The sequence below is a fragment of the Pagrus major genome, chromosome 5 (genome assembly GCF_040436345.1).
Source record: "Pagrus major chromosome 5, Pma_NU_1.0".
In the NCBI taxonomy this organism is placed as follows: Eukaryota; Metazoa; Chordata; class Actinopteri; order Spariformes; family Sparidae; genus Pagrus; species Pagrus major.
Genome location: NC_133219.1, coordinates 10,649,340 through 10,675,353, shown reverse-complemented (window position 1 = coordinate 10,675,353; position 26,014 = coordinate 10,649,340). Strand labels below are relative to the sequence as shown.

The window sequence follows — 26,014 nt, the reverse complement described above, 5'->3', positions numbered from 1 at the left end:
TGCCTTCTCTTGAATATAATGGAACTGGATAGCACTCGGCTCGTGGTGCTCAAAGCGCCGAAAAATATATATCTGAAAAACTCAAGGAGACCACATTATCACTGAGGGAGAGTCACCTGGTTTACCCAAAGGGAACTGATTACCACTTCATGTGATGCTTAGCAAAGACGGTGTGCCGATCTTAGAAAGAAACTGCTCTGAAGTGATGGACACTCAACACGCAATAGCATCACAGTGGCTGAGCGTCAACAACCAGAGACTGTCACTCCGCCAGTCTCTCACTTTCAAATGTACACACACTTGTGCACGTACACACAAATACAGTCGCTAGCCTAGACAGATTCAAGACACTGACAAGCACTAGCCACTGAATCAGAATACTAATGGAAAAAAAAAAACAAGACTTAACAGTCACAGCACCAAAGAGCCAGTATCGTCTGTGGGATCCTCCCTAGGCTGATGTACTGTAGGCTACTCTGCCTGTCTGACTGACTGACACTCTCTCTGATTCTCCAGGCAGACAACAAACTGACGTCAATATGGTTTCTCTGTTCTGTCTCATGGTGGGTCTGTCTGCTGTGGACGGGAACAGCGGCGTCTCTCAGTGCTGGCTGGGAACGAGTCTTTATCATCCATCTTCTACTGGTTCCCACTGTCGCTTCAGTGACGCCTTCCAGTACCCTCAGCCTGAAATGTACGAGTCTGAGCTGTAAGGCGTCTGTGTGCGCTCGAGAATGAAGACACATATTAGTACCAGCAAAGAGAATTTACAAACACACACACCCGAGCCTTCCACATCACACAGAAACACTCTTGTATCATTAATATCCCGTACAAATCCGCACACGGTATGCACAGGCAATGGTGTATTTTGGCTCCTCTGTCTCACAGCGGTGGTCACCAATGTCTCGTTAAGGTGGTTAGGCCAGCATGTGTTGCTCTCTACGCCTCACTAGCCAGCCAGACTGCACTGATTCAGATCTGGATACTCCTCACTGTCCACAAGGCAAACTAACATCCTACCAAACAGCTGTACAAACACAACCGGTTTGCTGGATACAGTGAGAGAGAAGAGAGATGAGGAGATAGTCTGAAAGGCGACGAGGAAGTAATCCAGGTGGAGAAAACAAGTGAATAAAGGAACGATGGGAAGCGATAGAGAGAAGGGACAAAAATAGACAGAAAGATGAAGGGAGGAAGGGCAGAGAGCAGAATAAACCAACAAAGTGAATAGGAGAGAAAACAATGAGAGTGAAGAAGATACAGGGTGAGACGGAGGGAGATCTGTGGACACTCGGGTGATGACAGATACTGTTCTCATGTGGGTGTGGATCCTTTTACGGCCCTGCCAACTAAAGCAGACAACGGAGCGACACCCAGGGGACAGAGAAGGGGTTTATACGACCCCATCTGTGTGTGTGTGTGTGTGTGTGTGTGTGGCGGTAGTTTCGTTAGGGGACCATGACAGTCCTGGCAGAGTGCCCACATCCACTGCGATCAATGACAGTGAGTGAATGGTTGAATGATTTAATTCACTCATGAGTGAAGGAGTAACTGCACATCTGCATGTAGCGCAGATACACAGACAAATACCTGCGATTGCAAGAAAATTCACCAAAAATCCACCTTTTATTAAAAAAAATGTTCCTCCATATGAACTTACTCTCACTCAGTGTTTGCTGCCAGCTTCAAGCGAGCTAACGTGGATCCCAAAGTAGGACAGATATTTTACGGGATCACCGACTGTTAGTGGGACCATTATACGGCCAAACGCCTACAGCAGCAAAAAGGAACAGGCAATTTAATTCTGCGTGTTGACATTCCTGTCCAAACAAAACTCTTTGTGAGTGCAGGCGAAGAAAAGTTTGCATGTCAGTAGAAGAGTCGTTTTTTGTTTCTCTTGAAGGGTAGTGACAAAAAGAAAGGGTGGGAAAAAAAACAACAATATCTCAATCAAACAGGAGTTTGCTCTGTGAAGAGCTGCCAGCCAAGAGAAATGGGGCTCATGCGTCACAGGTTCACTTCCACCTTACAGGTGACAGGCCTGCGTGATGCTATACCCTTGGCTCCCCCGCTCACCTCACCTAATAACACGCACGCACACACACACAGAAGCACACAGCCACCGATCCAATGCAGAAAACAAGAGCTAGTTAAAGTCAAAAAACAGAAGAAAAGGCAGAGGAGGCGAGGAGAAAGTGGGACGTTAGCAAAATAAAAGAAACCGGAATTGGGTGAAAGTAAAAAAGTGCGGTAATGCAGCAGGCACATAAGCAATTTGGTAGCGCGAGTGGGGAGCTTAAAGGGAACATCGACAAGAGAGGCAGCGGGTAAAGACCCAGCGCTGCTCAAAGGCTGCTCCACCCTCGCTCCTCTCCTCTCCTCTTCCAAATGTTGACAGTACAAGTGCAAAACAGGCTTTGAAGTGTGCTCTGCTGAAGGGGCGCCGTGTACCGTGCATCGTGCTTCGTTTAACAGTGATACCCACAAAGCATCCTGGGACCTGCTCCTCGCTCGCTCTCTCTCTGCCTCTCGTTCCCTCTCTCCCTCTCGCGCTGAACCTTTGACAGTGTTTTGATGATGCCAGTGTGGGCAGACAGACAAGGCAAAAACCAAGGTGGGTGACAGTGAGCGAAAAAAGGCGAATAGGCGAGTAAATAAATGAAGTCAAGAAAGGCAAGGGAGCAACATTTTAATGATACTATGTTATTCTGTTTTCCCGTCCTTTCAGGGGAGCACAAACCTCAGCGGGTTTCATCTCATGTGATGACTAATGGAGCATAAGGGTTATTAAATGTTTCCAGGGAAACACTAGCGTCTATAGTTCACACATCTGCAGATCGGAGGATTCAGCACTCACGTCTACTGCTGGGAAAGAAAAGGGATGTCAAGGTGACATAAACCAGAGAGCAAAAAATTTACAAAGTAAGGAAAGTTTTGCCTATTAGCTGCTCTGGCATGACACACACTGAATAGTGACTAATTGGCCACTTGCAGTGAAATGTTTAAATTTGTCACAAAAAGTGGAGAAGGACAAAGAGAAGGAGAGAGAGACCTCTGCTCGATAGAAGTAATGACATCTGGCTACGATTCAACCTTTAACTATCCTGCCTTTTGACCCCTGTGTGTCCAGGGAGGTTTCATCCCCAACATAAATGTTGTCTAAAAATATTAACCCGACTCCCCTCCGCTCATTAGGCGCTAAATTGGAATTCATGCTTATTTTTGTACCGGGGGTTTGATCCAGCTACTTTACACCGATCATAAAGGGCCACTTGGCATGCTAATTGCCTTGGCCCTACTTATGCACTCCCTAGCTCACATGGCTAATGGTGTCGTAAAACATACTGGTGCACTGACACCTCCCAAACGCCAGGTAGGGAATACTTTGCACTATAAAGGTGCTCAGTTTGGCCTCGTTTAAGAGGACATGAAGGATTCCCTGATAATGACCATAACGATAGCTTACACTGGTGAAGGGTCCAACACGAAACTGTTGCCAGGAGAGGGACAGTGACTCTTTCACGCACACATGTCAGCCTTTAACATTGCTGCTCACAGAGAGACATAATGATTTAAGTAAACTGTTCAGGTGGTAAAAAAAAGGTAACTCTGCCTGTTGCAGCTTCCATGCACCAACAGGGATTTGGTTTTTAAAGGGTGTTTGACAGTGCTGTTAGGGGCCGGTGTCATTGATTTAAAGAGCCTGCAAGACTGAAGTACCTTCCGTTAACAGCGCAACTGATGTGTTGTTGCCAGTAGCCCTGCAACTAATTACTGTTTTCATTATTGATTATTCTGCAGATTATTTTCACGATTAATCAATTTATCGTAGTTTATAAAATGTCAAAAAATGCTCAAAAATATGATGAAAAGTGATGTCTTCAAACAGTTTTTTTTTTTTTTTGTCCAACCAACAGTCCAAAACCCAGAGATTCTGTGTTTACCATCATACATGACAAAAAAAGCTGCAAATCCTTCCATTTAAGAAGCTGGGACTTGCAAATATTTGACATTTTTGCTTCAAATGACTGCAAATAATTGTCTTTTGATCCACTAATGAATTAATCGGCTAATCTTTGCAGCTCTACACTAAATGCCAACTCTCTTTCATGTACTAAAACTTCTGTAATTCTTTACTGTAAAGCTGTACAGCTACATAAGTTATGATGGACTGTGGCCCAGTGTGGATGCCCTTTGTATATAAAGTCATTAGAGCCTCATCAGTTCTGTCTGCACCGAAGCACCTCCAAATGATGCGGAACACTGCACTGAAACACCCCCAACCTACCTCACATGCCCTACTGCTGGGTGAGCATGTGTGTGTGGGATTATGTATGTGTGTTAGGTCACGCCAGGGCCCTGAAATAGCACTTCATTAGTCATCCAGGGTATCAGGCATAGTGGGCCCTTGCACCAATGCCAGTAGGTGCCATGGGCCATTCCCGCGAGGGGGATGCTCCATTTGGACCCCAACACCTCTGTGTATCATCCCAGAGCCTAAAGGGCATAATCCCCACAGACGGCTTTGACCCAGGAAGGCGGGGGCAGGCAATGAGGTGAACCCACCACCGCAGGCAGCAGCGGGACGCACCGCAGAGCAGAACGTTCTGGTCTGTTTTTAGCCAACGACCGCAGTGCGGGGTGCCTTCGCAGAAAATTAACCTTTGGATTGAGTGAGAAAGTGATCAGCGAAGGTCTCACTTCTTAACAGCTGACTAAGCAGTGAATCTGAATTTTAATGCTCATCTCTTATTAATACAAACAAGACTGCCATGCCTTCAATAATCAAACTATTCATCTCCACCGATCAGTCAACTCTACTTGTACTTTCTGTCCTCATTCCTCCTCTGGTTCCTCTATTTCCATCCTCATCTTTCCTCCCCTGAAATCTATTCTTACCCCCTCTCCCCTGGTCTTTCACCCTCATTACTCGCAAAACCTCCAAACTGTCAGTTAAACCTGGCAACAATTACCATTCCAACAGCTGCAGCAATAACCGTTACAGTAGCACTTACAGTATTACTTATACAGTAGGCACAACTCCAGCAGCACGGGCACCAGACCAGAGCACCATGTCTGCCCCCACCTTTCCTAGCCAGCAGGCCCTCATTAGGGGCCTTGTAAAGGCCTTATACCTGCCGGGGCTGGGCCCCTTCACCGCTCCGTTCCACCAGGCTCCAGGTGTGTAAGGTGGCTGCACTTCACCAGAGGGGACAGCTTGGGCTCATTTAAGCCGATGGCTACCTGCCTGGTGCCTACTGCTGCAGCAGGGCCCAGTAAATGAAGAAACTGTAAAACTGCACGGGGGCCGAAAGGGGGGAGAACACGGGGGGTTGGCAGGGGTGTGCAGGGGAGCAAGGATTATGACCCTGTAAAGATGAAAGAAGTTGTGGGCAACAAGCGATCAAAGAGGAAGTGTGTCAGTGCTGATGTGGCGGTTGGTCGTATCAGAGGCCCTGGGTCGTTCAGCCTCGGCCTGCATGTGTGTTCATCTATGCGTTCCGGTGCGTGTGTATTGAACCCAGCACAGCAGGGCTTAACAGCCACAGCGGACACCATCGGTGCTGGATATCACAACGACTTTCACAAGCTGCCGCTTAATTGCAGTTTAAACTGCACTTTGTCCCGAGCAGCACAGCACGTTACAGCTAACATACACACACACATACACATCTACACAACATATTTTACCTAACGAAGCATCTGTAGTCTTCAGCCACAAAGTTAATCTGATCTCACGGTTAATGTAGAAGCAAAACCGCATGGGGCTGGTTAACTGTTGGTTTACACTCTGTTCCAATTACTAGCATAGCTGGGAAACAACAGCTAACTGTAATTGTGTGTGAGTGTATGTGTATGGAGTCAATCAATCTAGTTATGTGCCGGGCACTAAACTCACTTAACCTCGTTATCTTATTACACAGCTCCAGCTTTGAATGTGGAAATTGAATTAGTCTAGGAAGCTTTTAATAGGAAAACACAGAAACGACTTTAAAACAATTAGATTAGATGTGTGCATGGCTCAAACAATGGAAAGTCAGTTCACATGAAAGCACAACAGTGAGGAGCCAACGACCGAGAGGAAGAAAAAGAAAGAAAACAGACGGAGTTTGAAAGAGAGGAGATCATAAAAGGAGCCCTAACCCTTGCCCATGTCTGGAACTGACAGATGTGTTGTCAGAAAGATATAAAAGATGAGACAAAGATGAAAGCCGAAGGTTCACCCACCACTTGTACATCTGAGGGCACTCGGGACAGAAAGTCTAGCAGCTCGTTGTTATCAATGGTGTAAGGGTCTCGCAGCTTCTTGGTGAATTTATTCACCCCTGTAGAGAGAGAGAGAAACGGTGGGGGGGGGGCAGGTAGAGAAGAGTTGGTGAACTGTCTGTGCCGGAAGTTGTTAGCCTTTTATGAGTTGTTGCACTCTCTGAAAAGTGCATTCACAGAGAGAGTAATGCAAATTTTAACTCTTACTTTGCATTACATATATTTACATTTAATATACCTTTTCAATCTAATAACTTACGCTTACAAGTAAATACATTTTATACATCTTTTATATCAGCTCACCCCAGGCTAACACAATGTATCTTAGAGGGATGAAGTAGATGACGGTGGTGGCCACTCCGAGAGCCACAATGGCCAGCCAGCTTAAGAAAGGCACAGTCCAGTTAAATGTGCTGCAAAGAGAGGAAAAAAAGAGACTGTAAACATCAGGAGACTAGCGAAACATGCAGAGAGGAGTAGAGAGTCAGAGAGGGCATTTTAATTCTTTTCTCAAGCAAAACAAGATGATCTGGATGCCCCCGCAATACAAATTCATCACACTCACTGGAACTTTTGCAGAAGGAAATAACTTACAGGGTGAAAATGTGCTCTGACTCAATACAATTCTCACTATATAATCAGTAAAGTGCCCTCAACCTTACAGAAACACAGGTCAGAGATGTTTCAGTTTGATTTAAAATGTGTTTACTTGTAACTGAAGAAAGGACCTGTGGCCTGACTCCTTCTTTTACTGCAGCTTTTAATCAAAACAAAACTCCCCGCCTCCCCTTCCCTTTGTACGTCTATGTGAAAGTAAAGCTGCCTGTGTAAGCAGGAGTATACAGTAAATAAATGGATGTGAGCGTGTGTGTGCATGTGCAATGACGTGTGTTTAATCTAGTATGTAGTAGTAGATGATTCAGTTAAGAGGTCGTGCAGGGTTAAGTGAGATGTGATGGACATAAAGACAGACAGCCTGTGTTTTTGTCTCTCGGGGTTGGGTGTCACGCTGACACTGTTTCCTGAGAGCGGCACAGAGTTATATTCAGTTAGGCTGACAAGGGGAAGCGGGGCAACCTAGCATTGCGGAAAAAACACACAGGGACGTGCGGAGCAGAGCGGAGCGGGCCGGGTGCCGAGGAACGGGCTTACGACTCACTTCTTTATCCTCTCGCCATAGGAGGCTACTTCATCCAGTGCATTCTGCACGCTGATGCACACGTCCTGAATGGCATAAAGCTTGTTCATGAAGCCCTTTCTCTCCGAGTCCTGCAAGAGGACAGATAGAGATGTAGGCAAGGGGGAAAGAAAGCGAGGGTGAGGGAGGAGACAGTGAAGAGAGGGGAGGAGAGGAGAGAGAAGACAGAGGCTGGGCACAGGCATCCTTGTGAAAACAATACATTTTAAATAGCGTCAAAGATTTGGAGTGGGGAGCCAAATCACCGGATATCCTGCATGAACTGACGGAGTGCTTTCATTCCAGGCAGTAATAGAGATATAAAGTCGGCAGAACAAATCAAAATGTTTCCCTCCTTACAAAAGCTCACACAGGAAAATTTGAATATGTGAATAGAGAGGCAGAATTAAACTGAAAGCCAAATGGATACATCAATTTTTGGGCGCTCTTTCTCCCTCTCTGCTGCTGCCAAGACAGCTAGGAAGACCGGGCAGAGCCCTCTTTTGTTCTGCTGGCTGGCACACTGTGATGATGTCACCAGCCGTGACATCATTATCATCCTTATTAACGCCGTCACCCACCATGAAGAGCTCTTCCTTTTCAACTTTTGATGGTTGGGAATATCGTGAGGAGTCGGCGAAAGAAACCACAAACTAGGCAGGCAATCTAAAACGTACAATCCCCCTCTCTCACTGAAATAAAGTGAAGAATTTAAGAAGTCATGCAACAGTCAACGAGCTGCCTGCTGACTGACTGACAGGCAGGGACAGGATGGATCTGGACGGAATGAGGTGACAGGGAGTGATCTAGAGCCGTTGGCTGAGTGAGGACATCAACACGCAGACTGGTTGCGGCTGGATGTGATTGGTGGGCATGCTTGGGAGACAAAAAAGGGGGCATAACAAGAAGAGGTGGACTATTTGTTCTCGGAGGAAAGTTACAAAAGAGTCCAGTGGGACTGTCATTGGTGGTCAGTTTACAATATGGGTCATGGGTCAGCAAACTGGCAGAAGACTTTCAATATAAGATCATCCAGTTCGAGTATGTCACCACACCAACTATACAAAACATTTTTATTGCTGACATATTGCTTGCTAATAATCTTTTCGATCGGATGAATTGATGTGTTTTTTTCCCCTTTTGTTGAGAGTATTAACGAACACTTGTGAATGAAAACACTCCATTAAAGATGCCAGAAAGTTTCATGCTTTAGATAAGAAAGAATCTGGATTTCATAAGGCTGGGGAATAAAGTATCACACAGCTGTTTGTGAGTTAATTAACTGCAAAATGGACCGGAAAAGTTTAAAGAGGAACCAGAAGATTATTTTTTTTGTTAGAGAAATAGCATGATAAAGCGATGGCTATGTGTTATTGATGAAGATGGATGGACGCTGTTAGATTAGAGAAGTAATCCTTATCATTATAACCAAAGAGGACAGTGAAGCAGTCAAAGACATGAAACCTCCAGGACCCCAGAGGCCTTTACCGCATTTCACTCCATGAGACCAGTCCGCCCTCCACCTCACCACAACCCTCCCATTGAGACCCCAAACACCCAACCCTCCCCACACTGCCCTGAAACCCACCCTCTTCTTTTTGCTCTCCATCCAGGATCAGATAATGTGAAAAATGAACCATGGAGCAGCCAGGGAGACCACATGGCCTCCCCAGCAAAACCACACAAGACAAATAGATATAATTAGACAGCCTCCCTGGGTTATTTTTCTTCGCAAATATTTTACAAGACTCCCTTTCTTTCTTTTTCTCTCTCTCCTCCTCTTCTCCGTCCTTTCCTCAGAGTCCATCTGTTTTTCATTGCTCGCTAAAACAAATCTCAGAACGCAGGGTCTATTGTGCTGGGCTGGGTTAGGCTGAGCTGAGCCGGGCTGGGCCCGGTCAGGCCGTTTTATTTTCGGGCCCAGACTCAGGGGAGAGTGTTTGAGGGCTAGGGGAGTGGTGTGAGAGAGCGGGCGGGGGTGGAGAGGATAAGTCAGAGGTCATCGGAGTATAAACCATTGCCACATGCCCCTCGGACTGCGGTCTGACTCGTATTTCCTGTCTTCAAACACGACTCGGGGAGGCGGGAGGTAGCAATAACACAGAGGGCCACGGAGAACCTTGTTTTCCCAGCTTCCCCGCACACTGCGCACATATGGAGCCAGGCAACCTGTTCTTATAATGGAACCTAATACGCACACAAACACACACACACATACGCACACCCTTCAGCTATTAGATAAGGTTGATCTGCACACCTGGTCTTGTGGCTCTGCAAACGATATTATGTCCCGACACAGATTAGACGACGAGGACCCTTCACTTCTAAAAGCAGTTTCTTTCTCTACTGAACAAGTTTGTTTAGACTGCAATGTCATCACTGACAGAGAGGTAACTGATACAGAAAGATGAGAAGGGAGACATGGCATTCATACATCACAGTCAAGGTTAGAGGAAGCTTTCTTTCTCTTAATTCAGATTTCTCACAAAATGGTGAAATATTTGAGGATGAGGTGAGCTTCCTAAGACACATTTGCACATCCTCAAGAGTGGATCCATCACTGGCATAATAAGTCAAATCAAGTAGTCCGTTTCGAAATGCTTGTGCTGTGCATTACACAGAAAGAAGGACTCAGGGCCGGTATTTCCATCTGTCTCTTCCTGTGTCTGTCAGAGAGACTAAGTGGCTTTGTTTGGAGACCTGAAGGCAAGACTAATAAAATGAAATCTGCGAGGCCTCTCTCACGCTTTGACTTGGCTACAGTTGCATGTCAAGTTAATGCTCAAGTATGCCACAAATCCCGGCACCTCTGACAACAGCGTTCTGACGGATGATGCCGCATGGCTTGAATCATTCAGACAAATAGTGTAATAAGCCTGCCTAATGACTTTAGCATCATGCATTTTAATGGACTGCGACCGTAGGTTAATCTGCAATGTGTTACGCTGACATGTTACAGTAACTGCAAGTTCAGTCTGCGTGTTACAAATTGTCATTGCAGATGAATGACAGAACATTCATTCTTACGTGATGATTTCGTGTACTGTAAGAAGTAGACGTGAAGTGTAGAATAGTACTGTTCATACAGTTGCACTCTTGCAATGTCAATGAGTGGGATTAATCCTTAAGATGGGGTTGCAACAGTTTTATATTTTTACCGTGTGATAACCATCTCAGATAATATCACAGTATACAGTATTACAAAATTAAATAATTATTGAAATCTGTTACAATGACCCTTACAGCCATGATAACAGGAAGGTATTTTGGTTTTATTTTATGTCCTTACAGACATGAAACTTGATATAATGTTGAAATATTATGTTTTTTAATATGTTAGAATTCAAATGCACACGGTATATGGTACAGTTGTCAGCTTTCATACCTTAAAATCAGCACATCGCTGCAACCCTACCTAAAGATCTGAGACTTACTTTGTGTCACAACTATATTTGATATAAACCGAATTCTTAAGAGGAAGCATAATGTTTGCATATACTGACGGAGCGCTAACATTAAATGAAAACAAATTATATGCAAGAATATAGAAACACTGAATATAAATTAGCATCCCCAGTTGTGGCTTGACAGAATATGTAAGAGGAGAGAATACATACGGTTTTAATTAATTTTTTGAATGCCCATGACCATCGGTACGCTAATGCAATACACCAGTAATTTGTGGAATGCATACTCCAGAGCGTTTATGTAATATACATGCAAAGGAATCATTATTATTAATCATTATTCTCTTTGTCTTTTCCTGCGTGGTCTATCTATCATTATGAAAATCATTTGTTTTATAATCTACCGTATAGCAAAGGGGTCAGGAGTTAAGGGTAAAGACGGACTGCATACTACTGTGTATTAAATGAAAAACTGCATTGAGATGATCTGTTTACCCCATGAATGAAATGTTTCTATGTGCAGGGAAAAACTCTTTGACATCAATTAACTCTCATCAGGTCGGGGGGAGAAATATTTCCTGAGTCTTTGTTGGCAGAGAGTTGTTTTAATTGCATGCATGCCGTTTAAAGACAATAAATGCATCTTTTGTGGTTATGTCCAAAGTTTGCATCATTGTTTCGATGTGTGGAGTGGGATACGAAATCGCAGCCAAGCACCCATCAGTTCAGCATCGAGCCACCCTGTGTGCAAGTGTGTGCAGCAGGCTGCATCATGGGAATGCTCCCATCAGGGAAGACAGAGGCGGGAAAGGCTCGTTAAAGTGATGCGAGCTGTTTGCATGAGTTAAGGAGAAACAACCCTCAGTGACACCAGAGAGAGCCCAGGGACACACACTCCCTCACACACACATGCGTTGAAACAGCCACGTTAGGCTAACCACATTGCACTTGCTGGTAAATTGTGGTAAACAAATGTGGTAAACTCCTTGAAACACTGGATTAAATATTTAACAAAGGAAAGATGCACAATGCCTCTGTGTACCCGACTGCTCCATTTCTCTTTCAGAGAGATAGCATCACGGAAGAGTACATCTAAATGCAAAAAAGTGCAAAGTGAGCAGTTGTAAACTTTGCAAAGACAGTTTGCTCTTCACTGACCCAAGGCCTAGAGCTAAACAAGAGAGAGGTCACTGAGGACTTAGCCTATTACGATGGACTCAAATATCTGTCCTATATCTACTGGGTGGAAATAGCGAGAGCCATTTGAGACTGTTTTAACCTCCGATCACATTGTTCTCCCTGCTGGGTTACGCCATAAAAATGATAAACCTAACCGTTATAATGTAGCAGCATATATCCCATCACACCACGAAATGAGTCTGAACCACAAGTGGCTGCTGCTCATTGCTGCTGTGCTAAAATTGCACCTGTTTTTCTTTGTTTTTCTTTCTGCCTCTCTCACACTGGCAGCACAGTAAAAATTGAAATGTCATATAAAACGTGACAGGATGCTAATATGTGGCTCCCAGAGGGCATCTGAAAGCGCTCTTGTTGATTTTGTAACTGCAGAGGGAGACGGCATCCCTCCCATTTCCACCCCAGGAAAAAGGAACAAAAAAAAGACGGTGAAAAGTTGAGCAAGTTGAGGAATGCTTTAGGGGTGACACAAATTCAATTTCCAAAGCCTGCGCAGGAATTAGGAATGACAGAATAATAAACACTGCATACAATGTGCAAGCATCTACTGCACAGTATCTACTCCTGTATTCTTAAAAGTCGATGTGCTGCTACCTCTCTGAAAAATCCATTTGAATTTCTTAAATTTATTGCATAAAAATCATTTAGTGACTGATGAAAGTGCAACACTGTTCGCAAGTAGGAGAGGAGGCTTTATCAGTTCATTTGGTGGCATTCAGATCAGTCGAGTAGTATTACATGGGTATCAGTTCTGAGTCGAAACAGTCCCATGTTCAGATGGCTTGTCTCTAAAATCAAGCAAGCAACAATACTGTATGTATGTGTTGTAGGTACATTGGAAAATGCTCCAAAAAGTGTGTATTAGGTCATTTATGATCAAAGCTGGTGGTAAACATAGTTATTTCTCACATGTTCGCAGTGAAACTGTCTTTCAGCTGTAGTCAAAAATAAATATTCTTTTCTGTTTCCTAAAAACATATTTCCTCCAATTTCTGACCAATCTTGGTAATGATATCCTGTCACGATATCAGATTTTCACCACATGATTATCAAGGCAAAACAAATTTACAACATCATCCCAATATTTATAGAAAACTTGCTTGCAATCAGATCTATTTTAACTTGGTTTTCTGTGTGTTTGGTCTCTTTTTTGGCAAATAAATTACCCCCAAAATACGAGTTACAATTACACTAAATGACAGTGAAAAAGCAACCAGATGAACTCATGAACAAACAATCCACAAAGCCCAACATCTTTACATCACATGATGTTATCATATGTGTATCATCAGCACAATATCAATATTTATATTCATATCATTTATATTATATTTTTAATACTGCGGTTATTGCGAATATCCCAAGCCTTGCTTAGAATAGAATAGAATAGATAGAATAGAATAGATATACTTTATTGATCCCAAGCTGGGAAATTAAGGAATTACTTATCTTCTGTTGAGTTGTTTACTTATGTTATCCCAAATTTTTTCCACTGATGTACTAACCCAGAGAAATTCAAAATCTTACTCAAGGTAAAGGTGTGGTCCATTGTCGCCTGTCGCTGTAACTTCCTGGGAAACACTAGATAATTGTCAAAGATTGCAGAAAAAGGTCGGCGAATGTGACCTCATATGTGAACATTTCTGCCTGAGTCATGCCAGACGGATTTAATCAAATTAAGTTGTTTGTTTTAATTGTTTTCCCTAGCGGAAGAGAAAACATGCTGTGCGTTTAAACAGTTCAGCTCCCAAAACAGTGGTACATTATGTAAGCCAATAACTGCCCTACAAAATTAATAATAACTAAAATGTTCCATTGGTGTCTATTCCAAGCATTGCCAACTCCACTGGGGAGCGATGAGTCACAGATTTTACCCACTGGGAGTTAAGAGAGGCCCCTTAAGGAAAAAAACAACAACTTGGGAACCCAGTGGCCTAAAAGAACATCTCCCCTCTTTCAGGAAATGACAACAAGACGCAACAAAGGCCCTGCGACCGGCCTCAGATACCACCATGCAACCTGGCACCTCGCCAGCGCCACATGAAAGAAGCAGATGTTCCTCTTTTTTTTTGGAGGCTGCGGTTTTAATAAATAATTTATCCCATACAACAACTAATCCATGAGCGAATGTGGGGAATACATCTCTATTTCCCTCCCTCTCTTCTTATCATAAACACATAAATATCTGTTTAACCAGGGTGTTGAGATGCGCTGCACGTCCTCCTGGCCCTCATCAAGCGGCTGGCACACACAAAGGCCACGTTAAGATGTGAAGGGGCGGCCCACTCCCATAGGCCCAAATGTGAGGAGAGAGTGTGTATATGCACACGGACATGTAGTTTTCTTGGAGAATATCTGTGTGTGCTGACGGTTGCTACCAAAAAGCCAAAGTCAAACTCCAGTTAAGACTGTCAGCTGAAGGTGTACCAGGCAGACACAATGCTCTCCCTAGTACTAATTAGTCTCTTTGCCCAGCCTAGTCCCATAGCGAGGATAAATATACACATATCTAAAAGAGAGGGATAGAGGGAAAGAGGGAATAAAAGGAAGAGGTGGCGGTAGTGACTTATTTTCAGTTTGACCTCCGCTTCCTATCCTAAAGAGAAAGGTTTCTGGTGTTATGAGTGTGTGTGTCTCTAATGTGTCTGGGTGGCAGGAGGTTGTTTGCCACTGATCATCTTTACCCATCTCCCCCTGGGGCCTCTCATCACCTCCACCACACCAGCCACTCCATCAGACTCAAGGTCGGGCGCACGCACACACACACACACACACACACACACACACACACACACACACACACACACACACACACACACACACACATAAATGTCGACCACCCCACAACTTCTACGCTTGATCACTTCCCCTTCCTCGCCTCCTGCTGAACGCCACCCGACCCCCGCCCACCCTGCACCCCCGGCCTGCCCAATTCTCCCCCACTTTGCCTCACCTCTGCTCCCCTGCTCCCGCGGTCTCCTTCCCCTGTCCTTCCCAGGATCCAGCCTGGCAGTGCGTGATGAATGGGACAACATTACTCTTGTCCTCTGTTGGCCTGGTTTAACTGCTCCAGCCCATCTCCCCCCATCTGTCTGTCTGTCAGTCTGTCCTATCTGTTTGTCTGTCTCATTCTTCCTGTCTGGGCTGGCATGAAAACATATGCTATTGCACGACGTAAACTCTGGAGACACTGGATTCAATTGTTTTGGCTGTACGCCGAGATGATGGGCTTTCATATGTTTAGATTAGGAAGAGAAATTAGGTAATGAGTTTAAAAAAATATATATTTTTCAAACACATATACTACAGGTTTTTTTGATTCTGTAAGAGTCTACATTTTATACTATTTAACTTATTGAGGTTTTAAACTACACACATTTTCCCCCATCCATTAAATCATATCATATTTAGTTAAAGTACATCTGATTCATCACCTACGTCTCTAAAACTCTGCTTGCTTCGCGTACCTTTAATTACATATTCATGTTCAGAGAGACACAGGCAATAGAAACAGCTGTAACAGCCACTGTTTTAAACTTTGTTTTGGAAGTGAAACAGAAAAAAAAAGACAGAGCGGGAGTGCATCGCTATGAAGTGAGGGGATCACGTCTTCAAAAAAGTAAATAAAATATGCATCCTCTCTGTGCTCATTACACATTTATGACTCTTGTTAAAAGAAAAGGTGGCGGCTGCCTTCTAACATGTCTGACTTTCAAATTCAGACGACACTGCTGTCAAGTGTTGTGCTCCACATTCTGTCCAATGAGAGGCCGGGAGGGCTGACAGCGTGCCATCTTCGACATCCTATTTGGTGAGAGTCTCCGAGAGAGTTACTTTGGGTGGATGAGAGCGCGCGAGAACTCCTCACCTACAGTGCAACGAGTGCTCATCATAATCCTTTGATGCATAGTTCATCAGTCAAAAAGTTCAGTTGGTTCAGCCGCTTGTGTGTGTGCGTGATTCAGAACAATAACAGTTGGGGGAGTAGACATCGCTGCATTAGGCATAATGAGCATTGGGATTTGCTCCGGCAATATGAAATAGTTTTACTGCCTCTGTAGCAACTTTTAAGAGAACGTGCTCACAAACGCATTCAAATCACCCCATCACACACATGCACACGCATACACACATGCGTGGCCCTGAAATTAATTGGAAAATGAGTTTGTTAGGTGCTTGTTATCAGTGACTTAGGGGTCACAAGTTGTGAAAACATCATTATTTGTGAGAGGAATGTATTCACCGCTTTTCAAAAAAACAAATCTGAACTAAAAGCCTACTTTTGTCAAAAATAGATAAACAAAACATTACACTTAAGTACCCTATGACAGAATTCATTCCCTAATGACCCCCCTCACTGCACAGATTACACCCAAAACAGGTGCAAAGTCACTCCAGTCGTTCCCAATGTCACCCTTTAGTACCTCAGAGCCGAAAGTCCCACCAGCTAAACACAGTCAACACGCCATCGCACCTCGACTACAGCCGTCACCTTGCAGCGTGACAGGACTACAGTGCTACAGGGAAGTCACACAAAAAGACAGGAGCAGCCTTCCATGCTGGAGCCCCATTAGTTCCCCCCATCACCTTAAAGAGCAGGCATAGACGGAGGCCTCGAGCTTGGGTTGGGTTGTGGGCTGAACGTGCAGTGCGTGGGTGCTGATTGAGACGCGGACATAGGACAGGTACTGTACACAAACCCCGACAGGACGGCAGACAGAGGCCGTCGGACAGACGAAGAGCTAAAGGAAACCAGAAGACAGTGACACACACTATCAGGAGTTAGTTGCCAGAGCCACACACATGCCCACTTACCACCATCGCCCGTATCCACTCAAAGTGCCAGGAAGCCAACATATCCTCAAGGATATGGTTTTTATCACGGCTGTCCTCCCAGGGGCCTGGTTTAGGATCCTTGTGGATAGATTACAGTGAGATTTTCTCTTTACAACCCAGAGAAATTAAGGTGAAAGGGTTAAAGAAGACATGTGGATGTTTTACAACTGGGGCCAATATAACTAGGCTGTAGCCTGTGGGTAAGAATAACATTCTTCTCGCCAAATGCACTGCAGTGGAAACATTTTTAGCCTTGCAATGCAGAAATGAGTCATGATTGATTTTTTTTTTTAGTACTCACCTTTGTTAAGACCTCAAAATAATTGTATTTGATAGTTGGGTTAATGCCGGACTGATTTGAGACCCACAGAGCAAAAAGAAAAAAACAGCTACATTTCTTTTAAATAACAAAGGCCAGAGGTAGAGTTAAAGTCTTAAGAGAATGAAGAAGAGTCAGAGAATGAAGAAGAAACGAGAGACAAAGCAAGAGATATGTATCTAGGGGGAATAGAGATAGTGAGAGATGATTCACCTGATGTGTGTGTGTGTGACAAAGAGGAAAAACAAACAAACAATGCAGTGTATTTTGCATAGTGAGACAATACCCCTCCATGCCTCTTTCACCCTCCTTTTTGTTTTCATTCCTCCCTCTATTAGCAAAACATGATTAAAATGCAGTTCCTACCAGCGTCTCTGCTGAGCAACGGAAAAAAGAGACAGTGAGATGGGAAGAAAAATAAAGCGGAAAAGTCAAAAGCATCTTTTACGGCGTGGCGCTTTTCATCCTTCACAGGCGGCGAGAAGAAAAGAACACAGACATTCAAACTTTTTTCTCTTCCCCTCTCTCCCTCTGTCTCTCTCTCTTTCTCTCCAATTCTCCTCGGCAGCCAAGAAACCCCCCTGATACCTGAGGACAACCCCACTGCATCACAAGCTCAATAGCCTCCCTAGAACAACATTTCAGTCAACCTTTTTTTTTTTTTTCAGAGCATTGATATAATTCCCAGTGCTCCCTTTAGTCCAATTACATTATGCCATCTGAGCGATCGGCGCAGTGCCGTGACTGGGACTGAAAGAGGAGTGCCGGGGCTCAGGAAGGTGCTGCCGAGCACCGTATGCTATGAGGAGACGAGTCAGAAAACTTGCACTGTTTTTAACCATATTCACACTAAGACAAAGTGTGTGTCTTATTAACATTATACGGAGCAAAAAGCCTTGGCAGCTGCTCGGTGATATAAAGAAGAGGAGATAGCAGCTGAGACGGAGATGGGAAGAGAAAGACAAGAGACAGATAAATACAAAAAGAGAAACAGAGAGAGAAGCTGTATGTTAAAATCAGTGGCAGAAAATAGCTGTGAGGCCTCCAGGATGAGAACTGGATATGTGTGCTGATAACTAGCCATTCGCCAGGAGTTATATACTTGCCAGAGAACCATTACTAAACACACACATGCGCACGATTGTGTGTGTGTGCGTACATGTATGTGCATGAGTCATGCCTACAGGGGGAAGCAGCAGAGGGTGGAACGGCTGTCTCAGCACTATTGATGAGAAGGATAAAGAGATACTGTGGTGTGGGAAGATGGCTGTGTGGCAGGAGAGATGAAGAAACGGAGGATCATGTATGCTCGGTTTTATATACACAGTGGACTCATCGATGAAAGCTCTAAAAAGGAAGAAAAAACACTGCACAGCGCTCATAAAACTGATGAAATATCATGTTCATTGTGTGTCATTCACTGTACATGAGTCATACAGTCCTAAATCATTCAAAATTGTATTTTAATCCAGTAAGGCACAACTAGAATCAGCTATTGAAGCAGTAGGTGAAAAAAACAGCGTTACTGTTTGACCCCAGCGTGGATGAAAACACATTTCACTGCTGGTTAATATGGAGTGCCTGCAGGGAACTGGTCCATAAATAAGACTAGAGAGGCCTTTTCATTTCATTATAATTCATATGTTACACATCAGTGTGTTGATGCTAATGATTAACGTCCACTCTATATTTACCATCCGCTTTGCATATGAGGGTGGGGAGGAGAAAATGAGCAGAAAACGGGAGATTTTTTTAAGGGTGCCTGTGGTACGTCTATGTGTGGGTGTGTGTGTGTGTGTGTGAGCAAGATATAGATAGATAGACATGGAGAGAGAAAGGGAGAGGGGGTGCACCGAGCAGTAAGCCCGTGAGCAGGACATGATTGCAGTGTGTATCTTATCTGTGTCAGGTCCTCCTGAGGCTAGTGGAGCCTAGCTGAGCGGAGCACGAGCGCTTCAGTGACCAGTCAACCGTGTGAGGGTAATCTCCTCACTCCTTCAGTCTTTCTCTCTCTCACTCTCTCTCTCTTTTTCCAGTAAGCCCCCCCTCTGGGAGGCAGCTGAGCCACCGCACGCGCACACACACACACACAGCCGAGACGCCTCACACAAATACACAAACACATTTACACGCACAAACACTCATGCCCATGCAGAGCCTAGAGGTGATTGCCTCATGCCAGCTCTGGACGGTGAGCCCACAGGTGAGAGGAGACATCACAGGCTACATTGCACACTGAAGCACCTGCAGCCACTAGCCTGTAAATAAAGAAACGAGTAGCATGTTTCTGCTATCTAACACCATCCAAGCCTCTAATGTTACATCAGGCTGTACTGAAAAGGCACATAAAGATAGTATGGGACACCTTTTTAAAAATAAGTGGATGAATTAAATGGGGAAAAAATGCAGTTGCTTTGTCTTGGAGTTGTAGGGATTGTTGAGGTGAGAAGTCATACAGTAGATACTTGGTGAATACTTGTCCATGTTGTAAAATATCACAGGTACAATATCAAAAACTGCTGCTATTCACTTATCACCAGTTCAGTGGCACGGTTTACTGGGCAACTTTGATTGAATAGAGTCACTGTTAATATTATTCATTACACATGTGCTTTACCTGCCATGACACAATGTCAAAATGTCTAACAAAATAATTTGACCTGCAGACTACAGTTTAGTGAAAAGGTGACAAGATACAGAACTAAAATCAGGTGGGGGGGTCAGGTGGCCTCGTCTGCGGAAGAAAATTGAAAGGATTTTAAAACACAAATGAAGTCTTTCAGAGCGTTTTGAGATTAGAATACAAAAAGAGAATTAAGTTTTATTGGATTTCGATTCTTTTGATCATAATGTCTAGCACCAGGCAAGATTGGCCACAGAATTAGCTGGCACACACACACACACACACACACACACACACACATACACACACGCATGCACGCACACACACACACACACACAAAGGAGAGAGTACACTGTTCTCACACTGAGCACTCTCTAAGCATGTACAAGGATTTTGCATGTACGTTTGAAAGTAGTAATAACACAGTGTAAAAGTCCTGCATTGAAAATGTTACTTTAGTGAAAGTACAACAGTATCAGATCAAAATATATTTAAAGTACAGAAAGTAAAACTGCCCTTTCTGCAGAATAGCTCATTTAAGAATAATATTAATTATATTATTATATTACATTCTTCTGATACATTTCTTTGTTTATCATTTAAATGTTGAATTTAGTGGAAGTGGAGCTAATAATACTGTATACATTCATATATTATTTTACATACTGCTGGGTTGCTTGTGAATTTCCTACTGGTGACCAACAAAGCGTTCTTGATAAAATAAAATAAATCTCTTTATTATTAAGTATTTTGTACTGTGAATCTGAATTTGTAAAGTAACTAGTGACTGAAGTTGTCAAATAAGTTTAGTGCAGTAAAAAAGTACAATATTTGCCTCAAAGATAGAAAGAGAGGATAGAGAAGAGAAAGCAGAAGTATGAAGCAGCAGAAACTAGAGACACTTGAGTAAAGTACCTTCAGTACTTTTACTTACAGCAGTAAATAAATGTACTTTCCACCACTAGTAACTGAGTCTAGAAACGCCATCTAGTGCTAGCTGGTTAAGATCACATTACGTATCAGGGAGGTGCTCTCTTTACGTTGTGTTGTGGCATGCAAGTGCTGCATTGTAGCCTTCAAACATGACAATAGCAACAATGAATGAATGACATGAATGACCTGATTGACACTAAAAACAGAGAGAGAGAAAATATTTTCCATTGATGACTACATCTCTGTTATTATTCCAGTAAAATACTTTTTTTTGAACACCTTCAAGGCTAAAGACGAAATAAAGATAGATGTTAATTTGACAATAATTTCAATTCAACCTGAGTTCAATATTTCTAATTATGTAAACCAGGGTTAAATTAAATACATTCAAATCCATTGCATGCAAGACTATCAATGACAAGGGCTCTGCATGAAGACAGGGTAGTTTTATTGGACTATTTGAATCTATGACAAACTTATTTATGGGAATGAAAATGTTTTTTTGTTCTTTCCTGACATCCTTATTCACAGAATTATAAAAGGCAGGTTATTTCTAATAATGCGTAACTTTGTATTTTTTGGATCATTAATGTACTTTGAAGGAGAAAAGGTGCATCTGAAACTTGCCACCGTGTTTAAAATCAGTTATATCGAAAAAAAAGATGCTAAAAACTTAAGGGAATTCGCTGCTAACATATTTAATGTGTGTGTATGTGTGTGTATGTGTGTGTGTGTGTGTTTGTGTGGGTGGGTGTGTATGCTCGCGTGTGTGTGTAGTCAATACGAATCGAGAAACATTCCATGTTGAAGGTCGGCACGGCGCACACACATAAACACGCAGCGTGGAGGAGGAGAAGAAGAAAAAAAAATTAGTCTAACATTCTTTCACCCTTCATGAGCACGCCTGCTTGGCTTTAACAACTGAGCCGTCCCCATCAATTAGTCTAGATGCTGGACTTTCATTGAGATTAAGTGACTAATATCAGTGCTTGCTCACAAGAAAGACACTTTTCACGTCTGCCCAACAATCTGTTAAGTCAAAACACATGTGGTGATCCAAGGCAAAAAGCCTGCAAGGGGTCCGCTATGCAATGAAAAACAGGTGCTCTACTTTTTGGCCATGTAATACCCCATTTAGCCTCTGGAGCAAAGGTTATCCAGCTAATAGCTGCCTTGTGGTGCACTGGGAAGAGCCGTGCACATGGCCGGAGTAAACATCTGGGACAGATTGTACATACTTGCAACATATGCTTCAAGTTCAATTAAAATGAGGCCTTGGCATATTTATTAATCTTTTTTCCCTCTTCTCTCGCTCTGTTGCTCTTTCTCTCTTCTTCCCTCTCTCCCCTACAGGCTTGTGCCATAAAAGAGGCCTCCTTTGACCCGTCCTTCATGCATACTCATACAATCTGAAGCTGTACTTCATATCCAATGTAAAAGACCTCATATCCATTGTAAAAGACAAATTTGTTAAGCCTTGAAACTCCATTTGTTCTGCACTTAACCAGGTTGGCGGGAGAGCAAAGAGGAGAGAGAGAGCGGGAGCGAGAGGGAGAGAGTGAGAGAGAATGTGTCAGAATGAAAGAAAAAAAAGGCAGGAAAGGGGACGTAGAAGGAGAGTGGGAGGGTAGAGACATGTAGGCGAAGAAAAAAGAAAAAGGCCCCCTTTTCAACTTCCCTACAGCTCAAATGAAATGCTAACAGTTGCGGGGAGCAATAGATCAAAATGTATGAAGCCAGAGTTGGTAAATTGTAGCCTTTGTGGCGGCTTTGCTATCCAGCATCCCAGCCCTGTGTGAGCACAGAGAGCAAGGCCCTCTTATGTGGAATAATCAGTTTGGCACCAAATCTGACGGAGGCCGCAGAAGCTGCTGCTGCACCTCATTTCAATATGAAAGTCCAAAATGTATTTCATATAATCTGCAGCTTTTCAAATGCCTGTATTTTTATTTTTTTTTTCTCTGAGAGGAGGTAGGAAATGCAATGATGGAGGGCAGACGTAAAGGAGGAGTAAAAAAAAAAAAAAGGTTCAAGGTTGCCTGGTGCATATCTTCAGTCAGTGGCCCCCCGTACATTTCAGCCTTGGAACTTCACAGCCATGAAACTTTGCTTCTGCATCTCTGTGGGAGAGGATGTAATGCTCACGTATCTTTGTGTGCTCATCGCCCAACTGGCTGCCTGGCTGACTGATTGCCTGACTTACTGGTGGGATGACTATTTGACCATCTGCACTTTAAATATGTTTTCTTTTTAACCCTTTTGTTGCAGGTTTGCACTTATGACCCTACAAAAATGGAAGAGACTTTAGCAAGGTTGTAGTTGCATAAGTAAATTCAGCATACAGAGGGTCCTCAGGCAAAATCATTTTCGGATATCAAATTGCCTGGTCAAAGGCCTTTACAATTACCATTTCAAACAGCCAGAGATTTCCTCCAAAAAGATTACCAAAACAGACCATGCAATTTGCCACATATTGGCCTACTAACCTTTATATTGCTGGAGTGTGGCTGTAAGGCATCAATTGTCAGCTCAAGTAATTTCAGATTTCCAGTTGTTCAGTCAAGGTAGCTCACGGCAGTAAATGATTTGGACTTCACTTAAATGCTCAATTCTAATTTTGTCTGGACTGGAGTATCAAACAGAAAACATTTTTAATTTGAAGTGTGTCTCACCAAAAAAACAGACAACACCAGACAACACGTTGGATAGATGTAACGAGCTGCACCATTTCAATTACCATTCCCAGGTGGAACATTGACATGGCACTGTATCCGATCCAGTGGCATTTGTTTCAGGAGCTGTTTCTCCAGTGTAAACGAGCGGAGGCAGTAAAGCAGCCACCTGTTGTTACCTGATAGTGTCTGGACAAGCCCAGATGCTGTTTTACTGGAACATAAAGGAGCAGTGAATGGACCTAAATAGCTAACTAAGCACTTTATGTGGGTGCATGTTCTCCGGAAGCGGGGCTGAAGCAGAACATTTTGGTAAAATAAATTTGGCAAAGCGTAATATGAAGGGAAAAATAAGGATAGTGCACCGAACTGCAGTAAAAGACCAAAGCAAAGCAAACCACAAAGAAGAAAGATGAGGAATGTGTCGTGTATATACCTAGAGGAAACTTTTCAAAAGGTTAAAAGGTTGTACAATCTTTGTACATGTGTTTGTGCCTCAGGCGGTGACAATAACTGAACGGGGTAGGAAGCGGGAGGGGAAGACGGAGTCATTTCGTTCGCCTGTTTGTGTTTCCGGTTTATGAAGCAGTGTCAACCCCTCCTGAGGCAGTGTGTGTATGCGTGTGCGTACGCTGGAGTGTGTGTTTGCGTGCGAGTGCATCCCAGACACAAGACATAATTACCTTGTCATCTTTGTCAAAATCCTCATCCTCGTCCTCCAGCAGGTCCTCCACTGCCTGCTGACAGTTGCAACAGAGGGGAAAGAAAAAAATAATGTTTATGCAACAGCTATGGTACAGATAAACATTAGATAACACAGGGTTAATATCATCAGAACAGCCAAAGAGGCATACTAAAGCTGATTGGATATGCTTATGTCTGGCATGAGTTGGCTAATGAGTATGGAAAGCATGCGGATAGCACAACTATTAGATTGGTGTGTGCTAATATGTCACGAGCCGCAGAATGATTTAGAATTAGAATTTAATTTTAGAAACATTCTGTTGTTCAAATGTGTTGACACTTCTGGAAATGTAAGCGAACGCTCGGGCTTTGAATTTCAACGGGCTGAGGATTACAGTCTATTCATCCACTCAAATCGCATTGCACAAAAGCATTCAAATCTTATAGCATTCAGCGGGACGAGACGGCACGACTCGTCTGATTCTGCTCCGTCTCTTCTGACCCTGCTAACCTTTGCACTCATCTCGCACCTCTACCGTCAGCCCTCCTGTCGCTATACATTCATCTATCTAGCTATCCATCGTTTCACATCCTCTCACAGGATGATGCTCCGTGAGAGAAGAGAGAAGAAAGCCTGCAGCACAGAGAGCAAGTCACAAAGAACGGCAACTATGTGCTTCAGTGGTCCACGACCGATGAAACCGGAGCTGGTGTAGCTCTGAAGCCCCAAGACACAGAGATACATACTGTACGACACAAAGAAAAAATGACAGGAACACACTCATGTGCACACAGTCAGAGCCACAAACACAAAGGAACATATGGATTGTGTACAACCCAACAATGGTTCAAGCAAGCTGAAGTTCCTCCTGTTAAGAAATAGAACTGTAGTAGAAAAATGTCTGAACGGAAAATGCAGCTCTTCACAGACAGCTCAGACCTTTATTTGTGTGTGGAAAGCAAGCAAATAAACAAACGTCTCAGGCTATATGGAAAGAGCAACGCGGGCCTCTGTTTAGTGAAACTAAATCTGATTACTGTTTGGAGATACAGTGCTCGAGTCGCGTGTTCGCGAGCATGCACAAGTTCACAAGTGTAGTCTGATGCCACTGAGGCAAAAACCACAGATCACCGCTGCATCTCTCATCCATTCTCTTTCTGTCAATCACACATCAGAAGCCACAAGGTCATATTGTTGCTCCCAATTTACATAAACAAACACCGATATCATAAGCCCTACAGCTGTCAACCTCAGCATTCATCTGCTCTCATTGTTGCACTGTGTAACCGACCCCAACCCCCCGAGAAAAAAAAAAAAAAAAAAAACCTTCGCCCAGCCTCAACATCGCCACAACCCCCTAACCACCTCCAGAACAGCACAAACCGGTATGGAGAAATCCAAAAATCATTACTTAACAAGACAATAGCTTTTGTCCTTTTTGTTTTTCATTGGAATAAGGGGGGAAACTATGTGGCGGCTGACATAAGCCTCTTATGTAAATGCAGCTTCCCACACAAACAAAGAGGAGTTCAGAACAGCAGAGTTGAGAGGGTAGAGTCAATAGTGCGTGCGTGTGTTTGTGTGTGTGTTCTATCAATAGCTCACAGTCACTAGGGCAAAGTGTTGTGCATGTATGCATGGCACTCTTCGTTTTAACTGTCTGACTTTGTAGCAACTGGTTATTCCCAGTTCACTGAGACTCCATCAGCGACGAGACAAATAAGCCTCACTGTTCACAGTTCACACTCTCTTCATTGATACAGAATACATTGACTACTACAGTATACAAACACCAGAGAGGGAATTCTTGTGCTCAGCCGAGGCAAAAGATGCAGACGCGATACTGTAAAATGAAAGCCTCCTGGCATCGCTAAACAAATGAACTATAACTGTTT

The 26,014-nt window shown here is 43.5% G+C and overlaps 1 protein-coding gene across 1 annotated transcript in view; it reads right to left on the bottom strand.

Annotated features, from left to right (window-relative positions):
* Positions 1-26,014, bottom strand: part of mctp1a (multiple C2 domains, transmembrane 1a) — a 152,079-nt gene that overhangs the window by 1,541 nt on the left and 124,524 nt on the right. The window contains exons 17-21 of the mRNA XM_073467041.1: positions 24,118-24,174; positions 16,867-16,965; positions 7,430-7,539; positions 6,574-6,683; positions 6,232-6,329 (exon numbers count right to left, since the gene is read on the bottom strand). Coding sequence (XP_073323142.1) covers positions 6,232-6,329; positions 6,574-6,683; positions 7,430-7,539; positions 16,867-16,965; positions 24,118-24,174 — 474 coding nt within the window. The remainder of the gene's footprint in view (positions 1-6,231; positions 6,330-6,573; positions 6,684-7,429; positions 7,540-16,866; positions 16,966-24,117; positions 24,175-26,014) is intronic.